This window comes from Chiloscyllium plagiosum, unplaced genomic scaffold (genome assembly GCF_037043375.1).
Source record: "Chiloscyllium plagiosum isolate Xiang-an unplaced genomic scaffold, Cpla_swu_hap1 HiC_scaffold_6, whole genome shotgun sequence".
NCBI classification, from domain to species: Eukaryota; Metazoa; Chordata; class Chondrichthyes; order Orectolobiformes; family Hemiscylliidae; genus Chiloscyllium; species Chiloscyllium plagiosum.
Genome location: NW_028270144.1, coordinates 127,246,024 through 127,273,378, shown reverse-complemented (window position 1 = coordinate 127,273,378; position 27,355 = coordinate 127,246,024). Strand labels below are relative to the sequence as shown.

At 52.9% G+C, this 27,355-nt stretch overlaps 1 protein-coding gene across 4 annotated transcripts in view; it reads left to right on the top strand.

Moving 5' to 3' along the window:
* pde2a (phosphodiesterase 2A) overlaps positions 1-27,355 on the top strand; it is a 541,714-nt gene that overhangs the window by 496,868 nt on the left and 17,491 nt on the right. For all 4 annotated transcript variants that reach the window (XM_087988442.1, XM_087988444.1, XM_087988443.1 and 1 more), the window contains 4 exons: positions 14,849-14,971; positions 17,492-17,579; positions 19,758-19,805; positions 24,580-24,654. In XM_087988442.1, the coding sequence (XP_087844568.1) occupies positions 14,849-14,971; positions 17,492-17,579; positions 19,758-19,805; positions 24,580-24,654 (334 nt within the window). The remainder of the gene's footprint in view (positions 1-14,848; positions 14,972-17,491; positions 17,580-19,757; positions 19,806-24,579; positions 24,655-27,355) is intronic.

The window sequence follows — 27,355 nt, the reverse complement described above, 5'->3', positions numbered from 1 at the left end:
TAGTGAGGTGTGTGGTGTGGGATAGTGAGGTGTGTAGAGTGGGATAGTGAGGTGTGTGGTGTGGGGATAGTGAGGTGTGTGGAGGGAGGATAGTGAGGTGTGTGGAGTGGGATAGTGAGGTGTGTGGAGTGGGATAGTGAGGTGTGTGGTGTGGGGATAGTGAGGTGTGTTGTGGAGATAGTGAGGTGTGTGGTGTGGGGATAGTGAGGTGTGTGGAGTGGGATAGTGAGGTGTGTGGAGTGGGATAGTGAGGTGTGTGGTGTGGGGATAGTGAGGTGTGTGGAGGGAGGATAGTGAGGTGTGTGGAGTGGGGATAGTGAGGTGTGTGGAGGGACGATAGTGAGGTGTGTGGTGTGGGGATAGTGAGGTGTGTCGAGGGAGGATAGTGAGGTGTGTGGTGTGAGGATAGTGAGGTGTGTGGTATGAGGATAGCGAGGTGTGTGGTGGGAGGTTAGTGAGGTGTGTGGAGTGGGGATAGTGAGGTGTGTGGAGTGGGGATAGTGAGGTGTGTGGATTGGGGACAGTGAGGTGTGTGGAGGGAGGATAGTGAGGTGTGTGGAGTGGGGATAGTGAGGTGTGTGGAGTGGGGATAGTGAGGTGTGTGGATTGGGGACAGTGAGGTGTGTGGAGGGAGGATAGTGAGGTGTGTGGAGTGGGGATAGTGAGGTGTGTGGATTGGGGACAGTGAGGTGTGTGGAGGGAGGATAGTGAGGTGTGTGGAGGGAGGATAGTGAGGTGTGTGGAGGGAGGATAGTGAGGTGTGTGGAGGGAGGATAGTGAGTGTGTGGTGTGAGGATAGTGAGGTGTGTGGAGGGAGGATAGTGAGGTGTGTGGTATGAGGATAGCGAGGTGTGTGGAGGGAGGATAGTGAGGTGTGTGGAGGGAGGATAGTGAGGTGTGTGGAGGGAGGATAGTGAGGTGTGTGGAGGGAGAATAGTGAGTGTGTGGTGTGAGGATAGTGAGGTGTGTGGAGGGAGGATAGTGAGGTGTGTGGAGGGAGGATAGTGAGGTGTGTGGAGGGAGGATAGTGAGGTGTGTGGAGGGAGAATAGTGAGTGTGTGGTGTGAGGATAGTGAGGTGTGTGGAGGGAGGATAGTGAGGTGTGTGGAGGGAGGACAGTGAGGTGTGTTGTGTGAGGATAGTGAGGTGTGTGGAGTTGGGATAGTGAGGTGTGTGGAGTGGGGATAGTGAGGTGTGTGGTGTGAGGATAGTGAGGTGTGTGGAGGGAGGATAGTGAGGTGTGTGGAGGGAGGATAGTGAGGTGTGTGGAGGGAGGATAGTGAGGGGTGTGGAGGGAGAATAGTGAGGTGTGTGGTGTGAGGATAGTGAGGTGTGTGGAGGGAGCATAGTGAGGTGTGTGGAGGGAGGATAGTGAGGTGTGTGGAGGGAGGATAGTGAGGTGTGTGGAGGGAGGATAGTGAGGTGTGTGGAGGGAGAATAGTGAGTGTGTGGTGTGAGGATAGTGAGGTGTGTGGAGGGAGGATAGTGAGGTGTGTGGAGGGAGGATAGTGAGGTGTGTGGAGGGAGGATAGTGAGGTAAGTGGTGTGGGGATAGTGAGGTGTGTGGTGTGAGGACAGTGAGGTGTGTGGAGGGAGGATAGTGAGGTGTGTGGAGGGAGGATAGTGAGGTAAGTGGTGTGGGGATAGTGAGGTGTGTGGTGTGAGGATAGTGAGGTGTGTGGAGGGAGGACAGTGAGGTGTGTGGTGTGGGGACAGTGAGGTGTGTGGAGGGAGGATAGTGAGGTGTGTGGTGTGAGGATAGTGAGGTGTGTGGAGGGAGGAGAGTGAGGTGTGTGGTGTGAGGATAGTGAGGTGTGTGGAGGGAGGATAGTGAGGTGTGTGGTGTGAGGACAATGAGGTGTGTGGAGGGAGGATAGTGAGGTGTGTTGTGTGGGGATAGTGAGGTGTGTGGTGTGAGGATAGTGAGGTGTGTGGAGGGAGGATAGTGAGGTGTGTGGTGTGGGGATAGTGAGGTGTGTGGTGTGAGGATATTGAGGTGTGTGGAGGGAGGATAGTGAGGTGTGTGGTGTGGGGATAGTGAGGTGTGTGGAGGGAGGACAGTGAGGTGTGTGGTGTGAGGATAGTGAGGTGTGTGGAGGGAGGATAGTGAGGTGTGTGGTGTGGGGATAGTGAGGTGTGTGGTGTGAGGATATTGAGGTGTGTGGAGGGAGGATAGTGAGGTGTGTGGTGTGGGGATAGTGAGGTGTGTGGAGGGAGGACAGTGAGGTGTGTGGTGTGAGGATAGTGAGGTGTGTGGAGGAAGGATAGTAAGGACTGTGGTGTGAGGATAGTGAGGTGTGTGGAGGGAGGGTAGTGAGGTGTGTGGAGGGAGGACAGTGAGGTGTGTGGTGTGGGGATAGTGAGGTGTGTGGAGGGAGGATAGTGAGGTGTGTGGAGGGAGGACAGTGAGGTGTGTGGAGGGAGGATAGTGAGGTGTGTGGTGTGAGGATAGTGAGGTGTGTGGAGGGAGGATCGTGAGGTGTGTGGAGGGAGGATAGTGAGGTGTGTGGTGTGAGGATAGTGAGGTGTGTCGAGGGAGTATAGTGAGGTGTGTGGAGGGAGGATAGTGAGGTGTGTGGAGGGAGGATAGTGAGGTGTGTGAAGGGAGGATAGTGAGGTGTGTGGTGTGAGGATAGTGAGGTGTGTGGAGGGAGGATAGTGAGGTGTGTGGAGGGAGGATCGTGAGGTGTGTGGAGCGAGGGTAGTGAGGTGTGTGGAGTGGGGATAGTGAGGTGTGTGGAGGGAGGATAGTGAGGTGTGTGGAGGGAGGATAGTGAGGTGTGTGGTGTGAGGATAGTGAGGTGTGTCGAGGGAGGATAGTGAGGTGTGTGGAGGGAGGATAGTGAGGTGTGTGGAGGGAGGATAGTGAGGTGTGTGAAGGGAGGATAGTGAGGTGTGTGGAAGGAGGAGAGTGAGGTGTGTGGTGTGAGGATCGTGAGGTGTGTGGAGGGAGGATAGTGAGGTGTGTGCGGTGGGGATAGTGAGGTGTGTGGAGGGAGGACAGTGAGGTGTGTGGAGGGAGGATAGTGAGGTGTGTGGAGGGAGGATAATGAGGTGTGTGGTGTGAGGATAGTGAGGTGTGTGCGGTGGGGATAGTGAGGTGTGTGGAGGGAGGACAGTGAGGTGTGTGGAGGGAGGATAGTGAGGTGTGTGGAGGGAGGATAGTGAGGTGTGTGCGGTGGGGATAGTGAGGTGTGTGGAGGGAGGACAGTGAGGTGTGTGGAGGGAGGACAGTGAGGTGTGTGGAGGGAGGATAGTGAGGTGTGTGCGGTGGGGATAGTGAGGTGTGTGGAGTCGGGATAGTGAGGTGTGTGGTGTGAGGATAGTGAGGTGTGTGGAGGGAGGACAGTGAGGTGTGTGGAGGGAGGACAGTGAGGTGTGTGGAGGGAGGATAGTGAGGTGTGTGGAGGGAGGATAGTGAGGTGTGTGGAGGGAGGATAATGAGGTGTGTGGTGTGAGGATAGTGAGGTTTGTGGTGTGAGGATTGTGAGGTGTGTGGAGGGAGGACAGTGAGGTGTGTGGAGGGAGGATAGTGAGGTGTGTGGAGGGAGGATAATGAGGTGTGTGGTGTGAGGATAGTGAGGTTTGTGGTGTGAGGATTGTGAGGTGTGTGGAGGGAGGACAGTGAGGTGTGTGGAGGGAGGATAGTGAGGTGTGTGGTGTGAGGATAGTGAGGTGTGTGGAGGGAGGATAGTGAGGTGTATGTAGGGAGGATAATGAGGTGTGTGGTGTGAGGATAGTGAGGTTTGTGGTGTGAGGATAGTGAGGTGTGTGGAGTGGGATAGTGAGGTGTGTGGAGGGAGGATAGTGAGGTGTGTGGAGTGGGATAGTGAGGTGTGTGGAGGGAGGATAGTGAGGTGTGTGGAGGGAGGATAGTGAGGCTTGTGGAGTGGGATAGTGAGGTGTGTCGAGTGGGATAGTGAGGTGTGTGGAGGGAGGATAGTGAGGTGTGTGGTGTGAGGATAGTGAGGTGTGTGGAGGGAGGATAGTGAGGTGTGTGGTGTGAGGATAGTGAGGTGTGTGGAGGGAGGATAGTGAGGTGTGTGGAGTGGGGATAGTGAAGTGTGTGTAGGGAGGATAGTGAGGTGTGTGGAGGGAGGATAGTGAGGTGTGTGGTGTGAGGATAGTGAGGTGTGTGGTGTGGGGATAGTGAGGTGTGTGGCGTGAGGATAGTGAGGTGTGTGGAGGGAGGATAGTGAGGTGTGTGGCGTGGGGATAGTGAGGTGTGTGGAGGGAGGATAGTGAGGTGTGTGGAGGGAGGATAGTGAGGTGTGTGGAGGGAGGACAGTGAGGTGTGTGGTGTGGGGATAGTGAGGTGTGTGCAGGGAGGATAGTGAGGTGTGTGGAGGGAGGATAGTGAGGTGTGTGTTGTGAGGATAGTGAGGTGTGTGGAGGGAGGATAGTGAGGTGTGTGGAGGGAGGATAGTGAGGTGTGTGGTGTGAGGATAGTGAGGTGTGTGGTGTGAGGACAGTGAGGTGTGTGGAGGGAGGACAGTGAGGTGTGTGGTGTGAGGATAGTGAGGTGTGTCGAGGGAGGATAGTGAGGTGTGTGGAGGGAGGATAGTGAGGTGTGTAGTGTGAGGATAGTGAGGTGTGTGGTGTGAGGATAGTGAGGTGTGTGGAGGGAGGATAGTGAGGTGTGTGGTGTGAGGATAGTGAGGTGTGTGGAGGGAGGATAGTGAGGTGTGTGGAGGGAGGATAGTGAGGTGTGTGGTGTGAGGATAGTGAGGTTTGTGGTGTGAGTATTGTGAGGTGTGTGGAGGGAGGACAGTGAGGTGTGTGGAGGGAGGACAGTGAGGTGTGTGGAGGGAGGATAGTGAGGTGTGTGGTGTGAGGATAGTGAGGTGTGTGGTGTGAGGATAGTGAGGTGTGTGGAGGGAGGATAGTGAGGTGTGTGGAGGGAGGATAGTGAGGTGTGTGGTGTGAGGATAGTGAGGTGTGTGGAGGGAGGATAGTGAGGTGTGTGGAGGGAGGACAGTGAGGTGTGTGGTGTGAGGATAGTGAGGTGTGTGGAGGGAGGATAGTGAGGTTTGTGGAGTGGGATAGTGAGGTGTGTGGAGGGAGGATAGTGAGGTGTGTGGAGGGAGGATAGTGAGGTGTGTGGAGGGAGGATAGTAAGGTCTGTGGTGTGAGGATAGTGAGGTGTGTGGTGTGAGGATAGTGAGGTGTGTGGAGGGAGGATAGTGAGGTGTGTGTTGTGAGGACAGTGAGGTGTGTGGAGGGATGATAGTGAGGTGTGTGGAGGGAGGATAGTGAGGTGTGTGGAGTGGGGATAGTGAGGTGTGTGGAGGGAGGATACTGAGGTGTGTGGAGGGAGGATAGTGAGGTGTGTGGTGTGAGGATAGTGAGGTGTATGGAGGGAGGACAGTGAGGTGTGTGGAGGGAGGACAGTGAGGTGTGTGGAGTGAGGATAGTGAGGTGTGTGGAGGGAGGATAGTGAGGTTTGTGGAGGGAGGATAGTGAGGTGTGTGGAGGGAGGATAGTGAGGGGTGTGGAGGGAGGACTGTGAGGTGTGTGGAGGGAGGATAGTGAGGTTTGTGGAGGGAGGATAGTGAGGTGTGTGGAGGGAGGATAGTGAGGGGTGTGGAGGGAGGACTGTGAGGTGTGTGGAGTCGGGATAGTGAGGTGTGTGGAGGGAGGATAGTGAGGTGTGTGGAGGGAGGATAGTGAGGGGTGTGGAGGGAGGATAGTGAGGTGTGTGGAGGGAGGATAGTGAGGTGTGTGGAGGGAGGATAGTGAGGTGTGTGGAGGGAGGATAGTGAGGTGTGTGGAGTCGGGATAGTGAGGTGTGTGGAGGGAGGATAGTGAGGTGTGTGGAGGGAGGATAGTGAGGGGTGTGGAGGGAGGATAGTGAGGTGTGTGGAGGGAGGATAGTGAGGTGTGTGGAGGGAGGATAGTGAGGTGTGTGGAGGGAGGATAGTGAGGTAAGTGGTGTGGGGATAGTGAGGTGTGTGGTGTGGGGATAGTGAGGTGTGTGGAGGGAGGATAGTGAGGTGTGTGGTGTGAGGACAATGAGGTGTGTGGAGGGAGGATAGTGAGGTGTGTGGTGTGAGGATAGTGAGGTGTGTGGTGTGGGGATAGTGAGGTGTGTGGTGTGGGGATAGTGAGGTGTGTGGTGTGGGGATAGTGAGGTGTGTGGTGTGAGGATAGTGAGGTGTGTGGAGGGAGGACAGTGAGGTGTGTGGTGTGAGGATAGTGAGGTGTGTGGAGGGAGGATAGTGAGGTGTGTGGTGTGGGGATAGTGAGGTGTGTGGTGTGAGGATAGTGAGGTGTGTGGTGTGAGGATAGTGAGGTGTGTGGTGTGAGGATAGTGAGGTGTGTGGTGTGAGGATAGTGAGGTGTGTGGTGTGGGGATAGTGAGGTGTGTGGTGTGGGGATAGTGAGGTGTGTGGAGGGAGGACAGTGAGGTGTGTGGTGTGAGGATAGTGAGGTGTGTGGAGGGAGGATAGTGAGGTGTGTGGTGTGAGGATAGTGAGGTGTGTGGTGTGGGGATAGTGAGGTGTGTGGTGTGGGGATAGTGAGGTGTGTGGTGTGGGGATAGTGAGGTGTGTGGTGTGAGGATAGTGAGGTGTGTGGTGTGAGGATAGTGAGGTGTGTGGTGTGGGGATAGTGAGGTGTGTGGTGTGGGGATAGTGAGGTGTGTGGAGGGAGGACAGTGAGGTGTGTGGTGTGAGGATAGTGAGGTGTGTGGAGGGAGGATAGTGAGGTGTGTGGTGTGGGGATAGTGAGGTGTGTGGTGTGAGGACAATGAGGTGTGTGGAGGGAGGATAGTGAGGTGTGTGGTGTGGGGATAGTGAGGTGTGTGGTGTGAGGATAGTGAGGTGTGTGGAGGAAGGATAGTAAGGACTGTGGTGTGAGGATAGTGAGGTGTGTGGAGGGAGGGTAGTGAGGTGTGTGGAGGGAGGACAGTGAGGTGTGTGGTGTGGGGATAGTGAGGTGTGTGGAGGGAGGATAGTGAGGTGTGTGGTGTGAGGATAGTGAGGTGTGTGGAGGGAGGATAGTGAGGTGTGTGGTGTGGGGATAGTGAGGTGTGTGGTGTGAGGATAGTGAGGTGTGTGGAGGGAGGACAGTGAGGTGTGTGGTGTGAGGATAGTGAGGTGTGTGGAGGGAGGATAGTGAGGTGTGTGGTGTGGGGATAGTGAGGTGTGTGGTGTGAGGATAGTGAGATGTGTGGAGGGAGGATAGTGAGGTGTGTGGTGTGGGGATAGTGAGGTGTGTGGTGTGAGGATAGTGAGGTGTGTGGAGGGAGGATAGTGAGGTGTGTGCTGTGGGGATAGTGAGGTGTGTGGAGGGAGGACAGTGAGGTGTGTGGTGTGGGGATAGTGAGGTGTGTGGAGGGAGGATAGTGAGGTGTGTGGTGTGGGGATAGTGAGGTGTGTGGTGTGAGGATAGTGAGGTGTGTGGAGGGAGGATAGTGAGGTGTGTGGTGTGGGGATAGTGAGGTGTGTGGAGGGAGGATAGTGAGGTGTGTGGTGTGAGGATAGTGAGGTGTGTGGAGGGAGGGTAGTGAGGTGTGTGGAGGGAGGACAGTGAGGTGTGTGGTGTGGGGATAGTGAGGTGTGTGGAGGGAGGATAGTGAGGTGTGTGGAGGGAGGACAGTGAGGTGCGTGGAGGGAGGATAGTGAGGTGTGTGGTGTGAGGATAGTGAGGTGTGTGGAAGGGGGATCGTGAGGTGTGTGGAGCGAGGGTAGTGAGGTGTGTGGAGTGGGGATAGTGAGGTGTGTGGAGGGAGGATAGTGAGGTGTGTGGAGGGAGGATAGTGAGGTGTGTGGTGTGAGGATAGTGAGGTGTGTCGAGGGAGGATAGTGAGGTGTGTGGAGGGAGGATAGTGAGGTGTGTGGAGGGAGGATAGTGAGGTGTGTGGTGGGAGGATAGTGAGGTGTGTGGAAGGAGGACAGTGAGGTGTGTGGTGTGAGGATAGTGAGGTGTGTGGAGGGAGGATAGTGAGGTGTGTGGAGGGAGGATCGTGAGGTGTGTGGAGCGAGGGTAGTGAGGTTTGTGGAGTGGGGATAGTGAGGTGTGTGGAGGGAGGATAGTGAGGTGTGTGGAGGGAGGATAGTGAGGTGTGTGGTGTGAGGATAGTGAGGTGTGTCGAGGGAGGATAGTGAGGTGTGTGGAGGGAGGACAGTGAGGTGTGTGAAGGGAGGATAGTGAGGTGTGTGGAAGGAGGACAGTGAGGTGTGTGGAGGAAGGATAATGAGGTGTGTGGGGTGGGGATAGTGAGGTGTGTGGAGGGAGGATAGTGAGGTGTGTGGAGGGAGGATAATGAGGTGTGTGGTGTGAGGATAGTGAGGTGTGTGGAGGGATGATAGTGAGGTGTGTGGAGGGAGGATAGTGAGGTGTGTGGTGTGAGGATAGTGAGGTGTGTGGAGGGAGGATAGTGAGGTGTGTGGAGGGAGGACAGTGAGGTGTGTGGAGGGAGGATAATGAGGTGTGTGGAGGGAGGATAGTGAGGTGTGTGGTGTGAGGATAGTGAGGTGTGTGGTGTGAGGATTGTGAGGTGTGTGGAGGGAGGACAGTGAGGTGTGTGGTGTGAGGATAGTGAGGTGTGTGGTGTGAGGATTGTGAGGTGTGTGGAGGGAGGACAGTGAGGTGTGTGGTGTGAGGATAGTGAGGTGTGTGGTGTGAGGATTGTGAGGTGTGTGGAGGGAGGATAGTGAGGTGTGTGGAGGGAGGATAGTGAGGTGTGTGGTGTGAGGATAGTGAGGTGTGTGGAGGGAGGATAGTGAGGTGTGTGGGGTGGAGATAGTGAGGTGTGTGGAGGGAGGACAGTGAGGTGTGTGGAGGGAGGATAATGAGGTGTGTGGTGTGAGGATAGTGAGGTTTGTGGTGTGAGGATTGTGAGGTGTGTGGAGGGAGGACAGTGAGGTGTGTGGAGGGAGGATAGTGAGGTGTGTGGTGTGAGGATAGTGAGGTGTGTGGAGCGAGGATAGTGAGGTGTGTGGAGGGAGGATAGTGAGGTGTATGGAGGGAGGATAATGAGGTGTGTGGTGTGAGGATAGTGAGGTTTGTGGTGTGAGGATAGTGAGGTGTGTGGAGTGGGATAGTGAGGTGTGTGGAGGGAGGATAGTGAGGTGTGTGGAGTGGGGATAGTGAGGTGTGCGGAGGGAGGATAGTGAGGTGTGTGGTGTGGGGATAGTGAGGTGTGTGGAGGGAGGATAGTGAGGTGTGTGGAGGGAGGATAGTGAAGTTTGTGGAGTGGGATAGTGAGGTGTGTCGAGTGGGATAGTGAGGTGTGTGGAGAGAGGATAGTGAGGTGTGTGGTGTGAGGATAGTGAGGTGTGTGGAGGGAGGATAGTGAGGTGTGTGGTGTGAGGATAGTGAGGTGTGTGGAGGGAGGATAGTGAGGTGTGTGGAGTGGGGATAGTGAGGTGTGTGGAGGGAGGATAGTGAGGTGTGTGGAGGGAGGATAGTGAGGTGTGTGGTGTGAGGATAGTGAGGTGTGTGGTGTGGGGATAGTGAGGTGTGTGGCATGAGGATAGTGAGGTGTGTGGAGGGAGGATAGTGAGGTGTGTGGCGTGGGGATAGTGATGTGTGTGGAGGGAGGATAGTGAGGTGTGTGGAGGGAGGATAGTGAGGTGTGTGGAGGGAGGACAGTGAGGTGTGTGGTGTGGGGATAGTGAGGTGTGTGGAGGGAGGATAGTGAGGTGTGTGGAGGGAGGATAGTGAGGTGTGTGGAGGGAGGATAGTGAGGTGTGTGGAGGGAGGATAGTGAGGTGTGTGGTGTCAGGATAGTGAGGTGTGTGGAGGGAGGATAGTGAGGTGTGTGGAGGGAGGATAGTGAGGTGTGTGAAGGGAGGATAGTGAGGTGTGTGGTGTGAGGACAGTGAGGTGTGTGGAGGGAGGATAGTGAGGTGTGTGGTGTGAGGACAGTGAGGTGTGTGGAGGGAGGATAGTGAGGTGTGTCGAGGGAGGATAGTGAGGTGTGTGGAGGGAGGATAGTGAGGTGTGTGGAGGGAGGATAGTGAGGTGTGTGGTGTGAGGATAGTGAGGTGTGTCGAGGGAGGATAGTGAGGTGTGTGGAGGGAGGATAGTGAGGTGTGTGTTGTGAGGATAGTGAGGTGTGTGGTGTGAGGATAGTGAGGTTTGTGGTGTGAGTATTGTGAGGTGTGTGGAGGGAGGATAGTGAGGTGTGTGTTGTGAGGATAGTGAGGTGTGTGGAGGGAGGATAGTGAGGTGTGTGGAGGGAGGATAGTGAGGTGTGTGGTGTGAGGATAGTGAGGTGTGTGGAGGGAGGTTAGTGAGGTGTGTGGAGGGAGGACAGTGAGGTGTGTGGTGTGAGGATAGTGAGGTGTGTGGAGGGAGGATAGTGAGGTTTGTGGAGTGGGATAGTGAGGTGTGTGGAGGGAGGATAGTGAGGTGTGTGGAGGGAGGATAGTGAGGTGTGTGGAGGGAGGATAGTAAGGTCTGTGGTGTGAGGATAGTGAGGTGTGTGGTGTGAGGATAGTGAGGTGTGTGGAGGGAGGATAGTGAGGTGTGTGGAGGGAGGACAGTGAGGTGTGTGTTGTGAGGACAGTGAGGTGTGTGGAGGGATGATAGTGAGGTGTGTGGAGGGAGGATAGTGAGGTGTGTGGGGTGGGGATAGTGAGGTGTGTGGAGTGGGGTTAGTGAGGTGTGTGAAGGGAGGACAGTGAGATGTGTGGAGTGAGGATAGTGAGGTGTGTGGTGTGAGGATAGTGAGTTGTGTGGATGGAGGATTGTGAGGCGTGTGGTGTGAGGATAGTGAGGTGTGTGGAGGGAGGATAGTGAGGTGTGTGGAGAGAGGATAGTGAGGTGTGTGGTGTGGGGATAGTGAGGTGTGTGGTGTGAGGATAGTGAGGTGTGTGGAGGGAGGATAGTGAGGTGTGTGGTGTGGGGATAGTGAGGTGTGTGGAGGGAGGATACTGAGGTGTGTGGAGGGAGGATAGTGAGGTGTGTGGTGTGAGGATAGTGAGGTGTGTGGAGGGAGGATAGTGAGGTGTGTGGAGGGAGGATAGTGAGGTGTGTGGTGTGGGGATAGTGAGGTGTGTGGAGGGAGGATACTGAGGTGTGTGGAGGGAGGATAGTGAGGTGTGTGGTGTGAGGATAGTGAGGTGTGTGGAGGGAGGATAGTGAGGTGTGTGGTGTGAGGATAGTGAGGTGTATGGAGGGAGGACAGTGAGGTGTGTGGAGGGAGGACAGTGAGGTGTGTGGAGGGAGGATAGTGAGGTGTGTGGAGGGAGGATAGTGAGGTTTGTGGAGGGAGGATAGTGAGGTGTGTGGAGGGAGGATAGTGAGGGGTGTGGAGGGAGGATAGTGAGGTGTGTGGAGGGAGGATAGTGAGGTGTGTGGAGTCGGGATAGTGAGGTGTGTGGAGGGAGGATAGTGAGGTGTGTGGAGGGAGGATAGTGAGGGGTGTGGAGGGAGGACTGTGAGGTGTGTGGAGTGGGGATAGTGAGGTGTGTGGAGGGAGGATAGTGTGGTGTGTGGAGGGAGGATAGTGAGGTGTGTGGAGTGGGGATAGTGAGGTGTGTGGAGGGAGGATAGTGTGGTGTGTGGAGGGAGGATAGTGAGGTGTGTGGAGGGAGGATAGTGAGGTGTGTGGAGGGAGGATAGTGAGGTGTGTGGAGGGAGGACAGTGAGTTGTGTGGAGTTGGGATAGTGAGGTGTGTGGAGTGGGGAAAGTGAGGTGTGGTGAGGGGGGATAGTGAGGTGTGTGGAGTGGGGATAGTGAGGTGTGTGGAGGGAGGATAGTGAGGTGTGTGGAGTGGGGAAAGTGAGGTGTGATGAGGGAGGATAGTGAGGTGTGTGGAGTGGGGATAGTGAGGTGTGTGGTGTGAGGATAGTGAGGTGTGGTGAGGGAGGATAGTGAGGTGTGTGGAGGGAGGACAGTGAGGTATGTGGAGTGGGGTAGTGAGGTGTGTGGAGGGAGGATAGTGAGGTGTGTGGAGTGAGGTAGTGAGGTGTGTGGAGTGGGGTAGTGAGGTGTGTGGAGGGAGGATAGTGAGGTGTGTGGTGTGAGGATAGTGAGGTGTGTGGAGTGGGGTAGTGAGGTGTGTGGAGGGGGGATAGTGAGGTGTGGTGAGGGAGGATAGTGAGGTGTGTGGAGTGGGGTAGTGAGGTGTGTGGTGTGAGGATAGTGAGGTGTGTGGAGTGGGGTAGTGAGGTGTGTGGAGTGGGGTAGTGAGGTGTGTGGAGTGGGGTAGTGAGGTGTGTGGAGTGGGGTAGTGAGGTGTGTGGTGTGAGGTTAGTGAGGTGTGTGGAGTGGGGTAGTGAGGTGTGTGGAGTGGGGTAGTGAGGTGTGTGGAGTGGGGTAGTGAGGTGTGTGGAGTGGGGTAGTGAGGTGTGTGGAGTGGGGTTGTGAGGTGTGTGGAGTGGGGATAGTGAGGTGTGTGGTGTGGGGTAGTGAGGTGTGTGGAGTGGGGTAGTGAGGTGTGGTGAGTGGGGTAGTGAGGTGTGTGGAGTGGGGTAGTGAGGTGTGTGGAGTGGGGTAGTGAGGTGTGGTGAGTGGGGTAGTGAGGTGTGTGGAGTGGGGTAGTGAGGTGTGTGGAGTGGGGTAGTGAGGTGTGGTGAGTGGGGTAGTGAGGTGTGGTGAGTGGGGTAGTGAGGTGTGTGGAGTGGGGTAGTGAGGTGTGTGGAGGGAGGACAGTGAGGTGTGGGTGAGTGGGGTAGTGAGGTGTGTGGAGTGGGGTAGTGAGGTGTGTGGAGTGGGGTAGTGAGGTGTGTGGAGTGGGGTAGTGAGGTGTGGGTGAGTGGGGTAGTGAGGTGTGTGGTGTGGGGTAGTGAGGTGTGTGGAGTTTGGATAGTGAGGTGTGTGGTGTGGGGTAGTGAGGTGTGTGGAGTGGGGTAGTGAGGTGTGGTGAGTGGGGTAGTGAGGTGTGTGGTGTGGGGTAGTGAGGTGTGTGGAGGGAGGACAGTGAGGTGTGGGTGAGTGGGGTAGTGAGGTGTGTGGAGTGGGGTAGTGAGGTGTGTGGAGTGGGGTAGTGAGGTGTGTGGAGTGGGGTAGTGAGGTGTGGGTGAGTGGGGTAGTGAGGTGTGTGGTGTGGGGTAGTGAGGTGTGTGGAGTTTGGATAGTGAGGTGTGTGGAGTGGGGTAGTGAGGTGTGTGGAGGGAGGATAGTGAGGTGTGTGGAGTGAGGTAGTGAGGTGTGTGGAGTGGGGTAGTGAGGTGTGTGGAGGGAGGATAGTGAGGTGTGTGGTGTGAGGATAGTGAGGTGTGTGGAGTGGGGTAGTGAGGTGTGTGGAGGGGGGATAGTGAGGTGTGGTGAGGGAGGATAGTGAGGTGTGTGGAGTGGGGTAGTGAGGTGTGTGGTGTGAGGATAGTGAGGTGTGTGGAGTGGGGTAGTGAGGTGTGTGGAGTGGGGTAGTGAGGTGTGTGGAGTGGGGTAGTGAGGTGTGTGGAGTGGGGTAGTGAGGTGTGTGGTGTGAGGTTAGTGAGGTGTGTGGAGTGGGGTAGTGAGGTGTGTGGAGTGGGGTAGTGAGGTGTGTGGTGTGGGGTAGTGAGGTGTGTGGAGTTTGGATAGTGAGGTGTGTGGAGTGGGGTAGTGAGGTGTGTGGTGTGGGGATAGTGAGGTGTGTGGAGTGGGGTAGTGAGGTGTGTGGAGGGAGGACAGTGAGGTGTGTGGAGTGGGGATAGTGAGGTGTGTGGTGTGGGGTAGTGAGGTGTGGTGAGTGGGGTAGTGAGGTGTGTGGTGTGGGGTAGTGAGGTGTGGTGAGTGGGGTAGTGAGGTGTGTGGTGTGGGGTAGTGAGGTGTGGTGAGTGGGGTAGTGAGGTGTGTGGAGTGGGGTAGTGAGGTGTGTGGAGTGGGGATAGTGAGGTGTGTGGTGTGAGGATAGTGAGGTGTGTGGAGTTTGGATAGTGAGGTGTGTGGAGTTTGGATAGTGAGGTGTGTGGAGTGGGGTAGTGAGGTGTGTGGAGTGGGGATAGTGAGGTGTGTGGAGTGGGGATAGTGAGGTGTGTGGTGTGGGGTAGTGAGGTGTGTGGAGGGAGGACAGTGAGGTGTGGTGAGTGGGGTAGTGAGGTGTGAGGAGTGGGGTAGTGAGGTGTGAGGAGTGGGGTAGTGAGGTGTGGTGAGGATGCTGCTGGGAGGCTGATGGAGCTGACTGAGGCCAGACTCTCGGGGATTCCAGCTTTGGTGAGCTGTCCCCGTGGGGCTGTACTGACTGAGCACCTCAACCGTGCGGCGCGAGGGGATCGGCAGTGATTCCCCTCGGTGTGAGTGAGGCCCTGCCTCCTCTTCCCTACCAGCGAGGGAGGTGGACTGTAATTCCTCACCAAACGGGAACGGGACCTGGGGAGATGGGGCCCAATTCACTCCGCTCTGCCGTGGAAGATGGGAGGGTGGTTGAAATGCTGCATGTTTATCAAAGGGCCAGCACAGACCTGGTGGGCTGAATGGCCCCCTTCTGTGTTTGAAAAGAAGGTGTCGCCCAATTGGGACAGAGACCCGGAGAAAGTTTCCGAGTGTTTGAACCGTCCTTCCTGCAAAGGAGGGTCTTTGAATATTGCTCAGGACAGAGGTAGGTCGTTGTGGGGGGGGGGGGGGGGGGGCCGGGGGGGGTGGGGGTACAGGGGGGGGGGGGGGGGCCGGGGGGGGTGGGGGTACAGGGTATCAGCAGCGGGTGGGAAGGCAGGGGAAGTGGGTCAGCCGCAGGACACACCAGGCTCGATAGACCGAATGGCCTGCTTCTAGCATTCACCTTCCTGCGAAGCAATCAATGTCCCACCAACTCCCCCACCCAGCATTCCGAAACCCCTCCCTCATCTCCAGCCCCAGGGGTGACTCGAGGGGTTGGGGCTGGGCTGGAGGGTGGTCCTTGCTCGGGGGGGGGGGAACGTTCTGGAAAGGCAGTTGTGATTCCGAGGGCGCTGCCTGATTGTGTCTCCCCAGGTTCTGTATGATGGTTCGGCGTGGCTACAGGGACCTGCCCTACCACAACTGGATGCACGCCTTCTCTGTCACTCACTTCTGTTACCTCCTCTTCAAAAACCTATCGCTGCCTGACTACCTCCAGTGAGTACAGGGCGGGGGGGGGTCACAGGGTAGGTGGGGGGGAGGTGAGGGGTCAGCCCCAGGGGCAGGGGGAGGCCGAGGGGACGGAGGGAGGGGAAGAAAGCTGACCTGGGAGCCTGGAGGGAACGCGGAATAAGAGGGGGTGGGAGAGATAGTGAGGGAGGGTGAGGGGAATGGAGGGAAGGCGAGGGGCACAGAGGGAGGGCGAGGGGGATGGAGGGAAAGGGGAGGGGGAGGGAGGGAAAGTGAGGGGAATGGAGGGAGGGCGAGGGGAATGGAGGGAAGACGAGGGAGATGGAGGGTGGGCGAAGGGGGATGGAGGGAATGGGAGGGGGATGGAGGGATGGCGAGGGGGATGGAGGGAAGGCGAGGGGGATGGAGGGAAGGGGAGCGGGAGGGAGGGAAAGGGAGGGGGATGGAGGAAGTGCGGGTGGGATGGAGGGAGGGCGAGTGGGATGGAAGGAAAGGGAGGGGGATGGAGAGAGGGCGAGGGGATGGAGGGGAAGGGAGGGGGATGGAGGGAGGGCGATGGGGATGGAGGGAAAGGGAGGGGGATGGAGGGAGGGCGATGGGGATGGAGGGAAAGGGAGGGGGATGGAGGGAGGGTGAGGGGATGGAGGGAAAGGGAGGGGGATGGAGAGAGGGTGAGGGGATGGAGGGAAGGGGAGGGGGATGGAGGGAGGGTGAGGGGATGGAGGGAAAGGGAGGGGGATGGAGGGAGGGTGAGGGGATGGAGGGAAAAGGAGGGGGATGGAGGGAGGGCGATGGGGATGGAGGGAAAGGGAGGGGGATGGAGGGAGGGTGAGGGGATGGAGGGAAAGGGAGGGGGATGGAGAGAGGGTGAGGGGATGGAGGGAAGGGGAGGGGGATGGAGGGAGGGCGATGGGGATGGAGGGAAGGGGAGGGGGATGGAGGGAGGGTGAGGGGATGGAGGGAAGGGGAGGGGGATGGAGGGAGGGCGATGGGGATGGAGGGAAGGGGAGGGGGAAGATGTGGCAAGTTACAAAAGATCAAGCAACCTGACAGAGTCGTGAGGGAGGGAGGAGGAGAGAGGGAGGGACATCCATGTTGGGAGAAGGGGAGATCGAGGGTGGGAGGAGGAGATCGAGGGTGGGAGGAGGAGATCGAGGGTGGGAGGAGGAGTTCGAGGGTGGGAGGTGGAGTTCGAGGGTGTGCCAAGCTGCAGGTGAAAAGAAAAGGAGGGAACCTGGAGGAGAGGTAGGAAGCGAGTGAAGGAGAAAGACAGAAAGAGGAAGGAGGGACGTTGTGAGTGTTGGAGGGAGCAGGATGAGGGTGAGGGATTCGGGATGGATCAGCAAGTGGTCTCTGGCTCCCCCCAGTGGTTCAGCCTCAGACAGTCAGTCACCAGGAGCCCATGTGTTTACACAAATTGTACCTGTAATTTGTGTATTCCAGCCCTTATAATTTACTCATTGCTCTCCTGGGATCATTGTAGCTGATCTGTGCGGTTCGCTCTCCAAGACTAGTGTCTCCTTCATGAGGTGCAGAGTCCAGAAGTGAACTCACTGACTCCTGGAGTGTTCTGAACAGAGCGTGGTGCAGCTGAAGCATCAGCTCTCTGTCCTTTCATTCGAGTCCTGTCACCACCCTGGGGAAGAGCAAGTGATGAGACAGATAAATAAACTGGATGGAGAGAGAGAGAGAGAGAGAGAGTCGGAGGAGGGAGAGAGAGAGAGAGAGAGAGAAATTAAGGTTCCATAGAAATTTCACAATGAGAAATGAGGAAGAAGGGGAATGGCATAGAGTCTCTGAAATTCTGTGGATTATGAATCAACAGGAAGAGATTAGGATTTTATACATTGGAGTGTGTAAGGTCCATTGGGATTCCGTGCTGCAGCAATTATTGTAAACGATTGGATCATTGAGTCTCAGCTTTTCCCAGTGGGATTAGTGAATAGGAATTGTTCCCTCTGTTGGATTAAATGGGAATGAATGGTAAAGGGTGTTTTCCAGTGGGATTCAGTTGGAGTGACTCGGGAAGCGTTTGTTCAGTTGGGATTGAATGGGAGTGATTGGGAACGGGCTTGATCCAGTGAGATTGAATGGGAATGATTTGGAAAGGGTTTGTTCCATTGGGATTGAGTGGGAGGGATTGGGAAAGGGTTTGTTCCATTGGGATTGAGTGGGAGGGATTGGGAAAGGGTTTGTTCCATTGGGGTTGAGTGGGAGGGATTGGGAAAGGGTTTGATCCCTTAGGATTCAGCGGGAGTGAATATGAAAGGGTTTGCAATCTCTATAATGGAAATAAATGGGAAGGTGTTGGGTTTATTGGGAATATACTCAGTGGGAATGAATGGGATGGGATTTAATTGTTGGGATTCTGGAAGTCGGGATTGAAAAAGGTTGCTTTCTCCTGGAAAACCTGTCAAGCTGATGGTGTAAAATGTGGACAGAGCTAACAACCCCCCTCTCTGACACTACAGTTTGCTCACTCTGGGGAGGACCTGATTCCACACGATGGGACTGACATGTGTTTTTCTTCCTTGTTTGGATTGGTAGGGACATGGAGATTTTGGCTTTGTTTGTGTCATGTATGTGTCATGACCTCGACCATCGAGGGACCACAAACTCGTTCCAGGTGGCATCGGTGAGTGCTGGGCCCTGGGGGCTGTGCAGGGGAGAGGGCGGAGGATTGCTGTCATGTACCTGAACTGCCACAGGTGGGCAGTACCGCGTAACCCCAACAGCTCCATAGCCTGTACGCGGCTCCCTCCAACTTCAGTCAGGCCTGGAAGCAGCTTGAATACGTCAGTCGGTTTCTGTAGCAACCTCCTTGAACACCAGGCGCCACTGAGCAGCTTGTGGCCAATGAAGCCCTTAAGCACTCAGCAGTGGCAGTGGCCTGGCTGTGTTGTCCCTGGGCTTTTAATTCTGACACCGGGCACCTGGGTTCAAATCCCAACCCAGGGTGAGGGATTGGTCATATAGCACGGAAACAGACCCTTCGGTCCAACATGTCCCTGCTGACCAGATATCCCAACTTGCAGAGGAGCTAATCGATGTACAGCAGGATCCCACAAGCAGCAATGGGATAGTGACTGGATCATCTGTTTCCTTGTGATGTTGATTGAGAGATAGCGATTGGCCAGATCACTAAGGAGGCCTCCAAAACTGTGCCATGGTCCAATGGAGAAGGACCCCATACTAAAGATGGCACCTCCAACAGAGCAGCACTCCCTGAGTCCTGCACTGGAGCACCGGCCTTGGGTTTGGGGCTCTGACCCTGGATTGGGACTTGGCCTCAGAATCCCGTGATGCGGTGAGGGTCTGCACTGTGGAACATGAAGAAGATTCTCTGCTTGCTATCACATGGCTGGCTGTGGGAGCTTGCTGTGCGCAGATAGGCTGTCCCCTATCCCACAGTACAACAGTAGTGACACATTACAACAAAGGACTTCATTGGCTGTGAAGCACTCTGAGATGTCCAGTGATCCCTGAGCATGGGAATCAGGAGAAGACCATTCGGCCCCACTATGCTGCCCCACCATTCGGTAGGATCACAGCAGAACCGAATATGTCTGCAACTCCTTACTCCTGTCAAACCATAGTAACCCTTCGACTCCCTCAGCTCAGGAGAATCCATTTCTCTCCACCTTAAAAATATTCAACAGCCCCGCCCCCACCGCTCTCTGAGCAAGCGAGTTCCTCAGAAACAATACCCTGCCTGAGAGGACGGAAATTCTCCTCATCACCATCTTCAAAGGGACGTTGCCTGTTTTTAAACTGTGTCCCCCGTTTGTTGAAACGAGAAACATCCTCTCAGCATTTATCCTGCCACATAGAGTATAGAGTTATACAGCACGGAAACAGACCCTTCGGTCCAACCCGTCCATGCCGACCAGATATCCCAACCCAATCTAGTCCCACCTGCCAGCACCCGGCCCATATCCCTCCAAACCCTTCCTATTCATATACCCATCCAAATGCCTCTTAAATGTTGCAATTGAACCAGCCTCCGCCACTTCCTCTCGCAGCTCATTCCATACACGTACCACCCTCTGCGTGAAAAAGTTGTCCTTATGTCTCTTTTATATCTTTCCCCTCTCACCCTAAACCTATGCCCTTCTAGTTCTGGACTCCCCCACCATTTCCTCAGAATCTTAAATGCTTCAGAAGGATTACCTTGTATTCTTTTCTGGGGTTGGTTAGCTCAGTGGGCTGGATGGCTGGTTTGTAATACAGTGTGATACCAACAGAGTGGGTTCAATTCCTGCACTGGCTGTGGTTACTGTGATGAACTCAATCTCTTCTCAATCTCTCCCCTCACCTGAGTCTTGGTGACCCTCAGGTTAAACCTTCACCAGTAGCCTCTCTCTATAATGAGAGAGAACAGTCTGTGGTCCGACAGGACAGTGGTGACTTCTCCACTTTCCCAATGGCTATAAGCCCAAGCTTTCTGCATAAGATAACCCTTCTCCCAGCTGTCAGTCACGTGAACTGACCCCGAACTGCCTCTAATGCATTGATATGAAAGTTGCTATACAAATGCATTTCTTGAAGTTTCACAGAGGGCTGGGTCATTCAGTATATTCGAGGCTGAGATAGACAAGACTCTTAAGGGAATTGAGGGTGATGGGGAAAAGGAAGGGAAGGGGTGTTGAGCCACGATCTCATTGCAGAGCAGACTGGATGGGCTGAATGGCCTACCTCCTGTGTCCTTTAGTCTTAAGTGTTAATGAGGGTGATTATTCGGCTCCTGAAACCCCTTACTACATGGAAGAGATGAACCCTTTGTAATGACATGAAACTTGTCTTGTATTTACAGAAGTCTGTGTTGGCTGCACTGTACAGTTCTGAAGGATCAGTCATGGAGGTATGTGACTTCATTTCATCTTTACCTCTGGTCACAACGAAGGGCATACCCACGTTAACAGACTATGTAAGGCCGATTAGATCTCGTTGATCCCAGGAATAGACCAATCACTGCACAAGATTCCAAACTTCAAATGATGAATGGTGCTGTCACAGTCAGTGAAAACCAGGCCTGTCCAACACAGCAGCGGTTCCCCAGTCTCACCCCCCCTCTTGGTTTTGGGTCTCGAGCCCTGGAGTTAGGGATGACCCCAAAACCTTGAGATGAAGCTGGAGTGACACACCATGGAATATGGAGCAGATTATCCTGTTGTTATCACTTTGCTGTCTGTGGGAGCTTGCTGTGCAGAAATGCATCCCACCCACCTCCCAGTATCTTGTTCGTGTGAATGTGCTCTGAACAGAGTTGACCTATCTTCCATTATTAACATCTACCATTAACACCTATTTTTCATTTATGTATCTCTCCTCCACTAACATTATCACCTCCTTTGCCTTTTGCTCTGGGCCCCTACACAACCTGTTCCACTTGCTCCTCCCCAAATCTATCTACAGTGTAAAAAGAACATCGTTTTCCAGTCCCTTTCACCTCTGAACAAGATTCAGACCTGACCCAAAGTGTAAACTCTGCTTCACTCTTCACAGAAACTTCCCCACCCCCCTTTCTGTTTCTATTTCAGATTTCCAGCATCCTTGGCATTTTCTTTCCACTTGGTTCTGACACACGCTAGCACAGCTGAGTCTACTCAGAGGAACAGCTATTGATCAAATTCCAAACGGCTCCAACTGAATTCTCGCTAAACTGAGCCAGTTAAAGGATTGCCCCTGACCGGGGAACCCAACACCTCTTCAGTTAGAATTACCCTCCATCCTGCGGCTATGTCTGGCCACACGTTATCGAGACAGGCAGCTGACGCTATCCTCACAGTTGGGGAGGGTGGTGGTTGTGAGAGGGAGGGAACTTGAGGGAAACCTTTTTCGCTCAGAGGGTGGTGGGGATGTGGAATGCACAGCCTGGGAGGGGAGTTGAGGTTGGACCCCTCACAATGTTTTTAAAAGTTGCTGAAGAACAGATAATGCTGGTTTTGTTCAGGTTTAAAGTGGCTTACTGCAGAGAACTAAGAGAGAGCAAGAGTCTTTTGCTGCTGAAGACCTGTTTATTTCTGTCCTGCCCTGACAGGGTTAATTGAGCGAACGTGAGGACTGCAGATGGTGGAGATCAGAGTGGTGCTGGAAAAGCTCAGCCGGTCAGGCAGCATCCAAGGACCAGGAAAATCGACATTTCGGGCAAAAAGCCCTTCATCAGAAATCCCTGATGAAGGGCTTTTGCCCGAAACGTCGATTCTCCTGCTCCTTGGATGCTGCATGATCGGCTGAGCTTTTCCAGCACCACTCTGATCTTGACTCAGGTTTAATTGAACATTTGAAACATTAAATCAGTCAAAGCTATCGATTTACAGCGGGAAAGTGGGACCAATGTAGGTAGTAGCATATTTATGACAGTACAGACTTAATGGGCTGAAGGGCCTCTTCATTACTGTATGATTCTATGAGTGACTGGGGTACAAGGACACTCAGATCTCTTTTTACATCAATGTTTCCCAATCCATTGCCATTTAAGTAAAAATCTTCCGTGCTGTTAATGCAACCAAAGTGGACAATTTCACATTTATTCACATCTTGCTGTGTCTCCCATGCATTAGCCCACTCACTCAACTTGTCTAAATCACCAAGAAGCCTCTTTACATCCCCCTCACCACTCACACCCCCCACCTGATCTTTTAGTTGTCAGCAAGTGTGGAAATATTACACTCGATTCCCTCAGCCAAATTGTGAATACTTGGGGGTCCAAGCACTGACCCGTCCACTCTCAGAATAACCCGTTTATTCCCACACTCTGTCTCCTGCCTGCTAACATCCGAATCCACGTCAGTATATGATCACCAGTCCCATATGCTTCAGTCTTGCCCGCTAGCTTCTTCTATGGGGCTTTATCAAAAGCGTCTGAAAATCCAGATCGTCATCACTCACTGGGAGAGGGTGCTGGAAATTAAGTCCCACTGTTCCCAAGGTTGATACAAAAGTTAAAGCTTTTAAAAGAAATGCATAAAATCTCCAAACTCATTAATGTTTAAACAGGAGGTGATGTCAGGAGGTGATGAAAAAGCACAGACCATATTTCTATACTTTACAGGAATCACTATTTACTGCAGGGTCATTAGAGTCTGGCTGCAGGTAAAACATTAAATTAAATTAGGTAAACTCTACAAATTATACCCCAACACCACTTATAAACTTCCCCTCATGCACGCACATGCACACGCACGTCACACGTGCACACACACATGCCATGCATGCACAAACACACATATACATTCACACACACACATTCACACACACACTTTCTCACACACACACATATTCACACTCTCACTCACATTCACATTCACACAGACACACATACTCACACACTCACACACACACCCCACACACAGTCTCACACACTCCCACTCTGTCTCACACACACAGGCACTCCCACACACACTTACAAGCACACACTCAGACAAACACACACGAGCACACACAGTCTCACATGTTCACAAAAATACAACACAGACGTACACATAAATGTGCACACTCTCACAGAAATAAACCGACTGGCAGACACACGCACACATAGACACAACATAACCAGGGAAGAAGCAGCACATGGGTGGAGGAAAACCTGAGGAAACAATTCCGCATTCTGTTCACCAAATCTGTTGGGTTAGTCCTTGCTGGTTTTGTTTTAAAGGAACATGTGCACCAGCGACTGGTCATCATTTTATTATCCATTCCTAAAGGGCAGGGTTTCTTGCAGGTTTTCCAAAGGTTTTTCCTCAAGCTTCCTTTTCCAAATGCTTGTTCATGGGAGGCAGAGGGTGGCTGATTTACTGATGAATATCCAATTCACTGTCACAACTTGCACCATCTACTGAAGAAAAGATAAATGGGTTTCCTTTAAAGTGGTTCAATGTGGAGAACTAATAGAGAGAGAGAGAGAGTCTCTGCCCAGGAATCACAGCATGTTGGTCTGCAGATGCAACAGGTAATTAAAAAGACAAATAGAAGCTTGCCCTTCATTACTAAAGGGATTAAAAGCAGGGAGGTTATGTTGCAGCTGTACAAGGTGCTGATGAGGCCACACCGGGAGTACTGTGTGCAGATTTGGTCTCCTTACTTGGGAAAGGATGGACTGGCACTGGAGGGGGTGCAGAGGAGGTTCACTCGGTTGGTTCCAGAGTTGAGGGGGTTCGCTTATGAGGAGAAACTGAGTAGATTGGGCGGCACGGTGGCACAGTGGTTAGCACTGCTGCCTCACAGCGCCTGAGACCCGGGTTCAATTCCCGCCTCAGGCGACTGACTGTGTGGAGTTTGCACGTTCTCTCCGTGTCTGCGTGGGTTTCCTCCGGGTGCTCCGGTTTCCTCCCACAGTCCAAAGATGTGCAGGTCAGGTGAATTGGCCATGCTAAATTGCCCGTAGTGTTAGGTAAGGGGTAAATGTAGGGGTATGGGTGGGTTGCGCTTCGGCGGGTCGGTGTGGACTTGTTGGGCCGAAGGGCCTGTTTCCACACTGTAATGTAATCTAATCTAATCTATACTAATTGGAATTTAGAGAATGAGGGGGGACCTTATAGAAACATATAAATGATGAAGGGAATAGATAAGACAGAAGCAGGGAGGCTGTTTCCACTGGGAGGTGAAACTAGAAGTAGGGGGCACAGCCTCAAAATAAAGGGAAGCAGATTTCAGACGGAGTTAAAGAGGAACCTCTTCATCCAGAGGGTTGTGAATCTGAGGAATTCCCTGCCCAGTGAAGCAGTTGAGGCTTCCTCATTGAATGTTTTTAAAGCAAAGATGGATAGATTTTTGAACAGTAAAGGAATTGAGGGATATGGTGATTGGGGTGGGTAAGTGGAGCTGAGTCCACAAGAGGATCAGCCATGACCTTACTGAATGGTGGTGCTGGGATGTGATGGCCTACCCCTGCTCCTAGTTCTTACATTCGTATGTTTTTTGCTGGGGCAGACTTGTGTATTTCTCTCCTGGTCTGACAGCTTCAACATCCCCAAGTTGTTCAGCTCCCTGACAACCAATCACATAGTTGTTGGCAGGCAGGGAAACTGTCATTAGTTATTGGTCCCCAGATGATGAGCCAATCAGCTTCACTTATAAACAGTCCTCGGCTCCAGTTCATCTGCGTGTTGCTGGAGCCCAAAACCACACCCACAGGGTTCAGCAACAGGATCAAACTCCTTCCTTCGAAACATACAGCTGAGCTTTGTCCTTAAAACAGTTCAGTCCACAGTTCCAAAAAGCTCTGAAGTATAAAGACATGGACTTTACAAAATACACTCCATCAACTGGTTCTCCCTCATTTGTTGTCCTAGTAACATTCTAGAGTGGAACTTGAATCTGCCACCTTCTGACTCTGAGGCAACACACTGTAGACTTGCAGCTGACAAGGAACCTTGAGTAACTGGGGAAACACCAGTGGAGAGTGCACCAGAGGCAGGTGTGGGTAGGTTCTGTGCTCGGGGGGGGGGGGGGGGGGCGAATGGTAGTGAATAGGGTGGTGTCAGGGGTTTTGTTGGGGATGGGGTAGGGCTGTTGGTTGGGTTCTGGGTTGAAGCAAGGTTACCGGGATTATGATGGTTGAATCCTGTGCAGGCTCTGAACGCAAAGGTGAAGCCAATATCACAAACAGATTCTAACTGTCTCCTTCTCTCTCGCAGAGACATCACTTTGCACAAGCCATTGCCATCTTGAATTCCGAGGGGTGCAACATCTATGAATACTTCTCTCGAAAGGTAAATGCCTGAGCCCACAGTGTTCGGGGCAGGGCGGGATGGATTATGGATCAGCTGGAATGTGTCGGTACAGGAGGAGTGGGGGGAGAGGAGGAGGGGGGGGGAGTGGGTGTTGGGTGGGGAAATGGAGACTTTATAGCTTTGTCAGCCATTAATGGGAGGAGGATTTGGGACTTCACGCTCGTGTCAATTTTACCCCGATCTGTTTCATTTTGGGAATTGCACCCCACTCTTATCCCAATATACCCCACAGATCACAGTGTACCCCATGCTGCAATGTTCCACATATTGAGTCCTCCCTGTATCCCACCATGCTACTACTCCTGAGCCCAGTGTCCCGCATATTTCGATCACCCCTGATCCCAATGTTCCCTCTATCCCACCGTCCCTGTATCCCACTGGTCTCGCAGTTATATTGAAGAAGGTAGTGATGATGTGACAATGGAATAGCAATCATGTTCTGGACTTGATGAAGACAGGAGCCTGTACCACAGAGAGAGAGAGAGAGAGAGAGAGAGAGACTACCTCACTGTAGTCGAGTGAATAAAAGGAGTTGTAACTGGATCCTGCCAGAGTATCGTTACAGTCACTCTTTGGGAGAGACAGGCTGCAGTTTCTCAAAAGATTGTTTCCATGCTGTCCAGCTGTATGACTCTCTGACAATCGACAAGGAGAAGCTCACACCATACCATACATACCACACCATACCATTTATGCCATACTATACATACCACGCCATACCATACACACCATACATACAACACCATACATACCATGCCATACATACCATACCATACGTACCAACCATGCACAATATACACCATACATAACATACCATACATACATACCATACCATACATACAAACCATAATATAAAGGAGGATAGTAAAAGTTTTTTTAGGTATGTGAAAGGCAAAAACATGGTTAAGACTAAAATTGGGCCCTTGAAGACAGAAACAGGGGAATATATTACGGGGAACAAAGAAATGGCAGAAGAATTGAATGGGTACTTCAGATCTGTGTTCACTGGGGAAGACACAAGCAATCTCCCTGAGGTAACAGTGGCTGAAGGACCTGAACTGAAGGGAATTTATATTTGCCAGGAATTGGTATTGGAGAGACTGTTAGGTCTGAAGGTTGATAAGTCCCCGGGGCCTGATGGTCTACATCTACTGAAGGAGGTGGCTCGAGAAATCGTGGATGCGTTGGTGATTATTTTCCAGAGTTTGATAGATTCGGGAATCGGTTCCTGCGGATTGGAGGGTGGCTAATGTTGTACCACTTTTTAAGAAAGGTGGGAGAGAGAAAGCAGGAAATTATAGACCAGTTAGTCTGACCTCAGTGGTGGGAAAGATGCTGGAGTCTATTATAAAGGATGAAATTACGATACATCTGGATAGTAGTAACAGGATAGTTCAGAGTCAGCATGGATTTATGAAGGGGAAGTCATGCTTGACTAATCTTCTGGAATTTTTTGAGGATGTAACTCTGACGATGGACAAGGGAGATCCAGTGTATGTAGTATACCTGGACTTTCAGAAAGCTTTTGATAAAGTCCCACATAGGAGGTTAGTGAGCAAAATTAGGGCGCATGGTATTGGGGGCAAAGTATTAACTTGGATTGAAAGTTGGTTGGCTGATAGGAAACAAAGAGTAGTGATAAACGGCTCAATTTCGGAATGGCAGGCGGTGACCAGTGGGGTACTGCGGGATCAGTGCTGGGACCGCAGCTTTTTACAATATATATTAATGATATAGAAGATGGTATTAATAGCAACATTAGCAAATTTGCTGATGATACTAAGCTGGGTGGCAGGGTGAAATGTGAGGAGGATGTTAGGAGATTATAGGGTGACCTGGACAAGTTAGGTGAGTGGGCAGATGCATGGCAGATGCAGTTTAATGTGGATAAATGTCCACTTTGGTGGCAAGAACAGGAAGGCAGATTGCTACCGAAATGGAATCAATTTAGGTAAAGGGGCAGGACAGAGAGATCTGGGTGTTCTTGTACACCAGTCAATGAAGGCAAGCATGCAGGTACAGCAGGTAGTGAAGAAGGCTAATAGCATGCTGGCCTTCATAACACGAGGAATTGAGTATAGAAGCAAAGAGGTGCTTCTGCAGCTGTACAGGGCCCTGGTGAGACCGCACCTGGAATATTGTGTGCAGTTCTGGTCTCCAAATTTGAGGAAAGACATTCTGGCTATTGAGGGAGTGCAGCGTAGGTTCACGAGGTCAATTCCTGGAATGGCAGGACTATCTTATGTTGAAAGATTGGAGCGACTGGGCTTGTATACCCTTGAGTTTAGAAGACTGAGAGGGGATCTGATTGAAACGTATAAGATTATTAAAGGATTGGACACTCTGGAGGCAGGATGGGTGAGTGCCGAACCAGAGGACACAGCTTAAAAATACGGGGTAGGCCATTTAGGACTGAGATGAGGAGAAACTTCTTCACCCAGAGAGTGGTTGCTGTGTGGAATGCTCTGCCCCAGAGGGCAGTGGAGGCCCAGTCTCTGGATTCATTTAAGAAAGAGTTGGATAGAGCTCTCAAGGATAGTGGAATCAAGGGTTATGGAGATAAGGGAGGAACAGGATACTGATTAAGGATGATCAGCCATGATTATATTGAATGGTGGTGCAGGCTCAAAGGGCAGAATGGCCTACTCCTGCACCTATTGTCTATTGTCTAAACCACGGC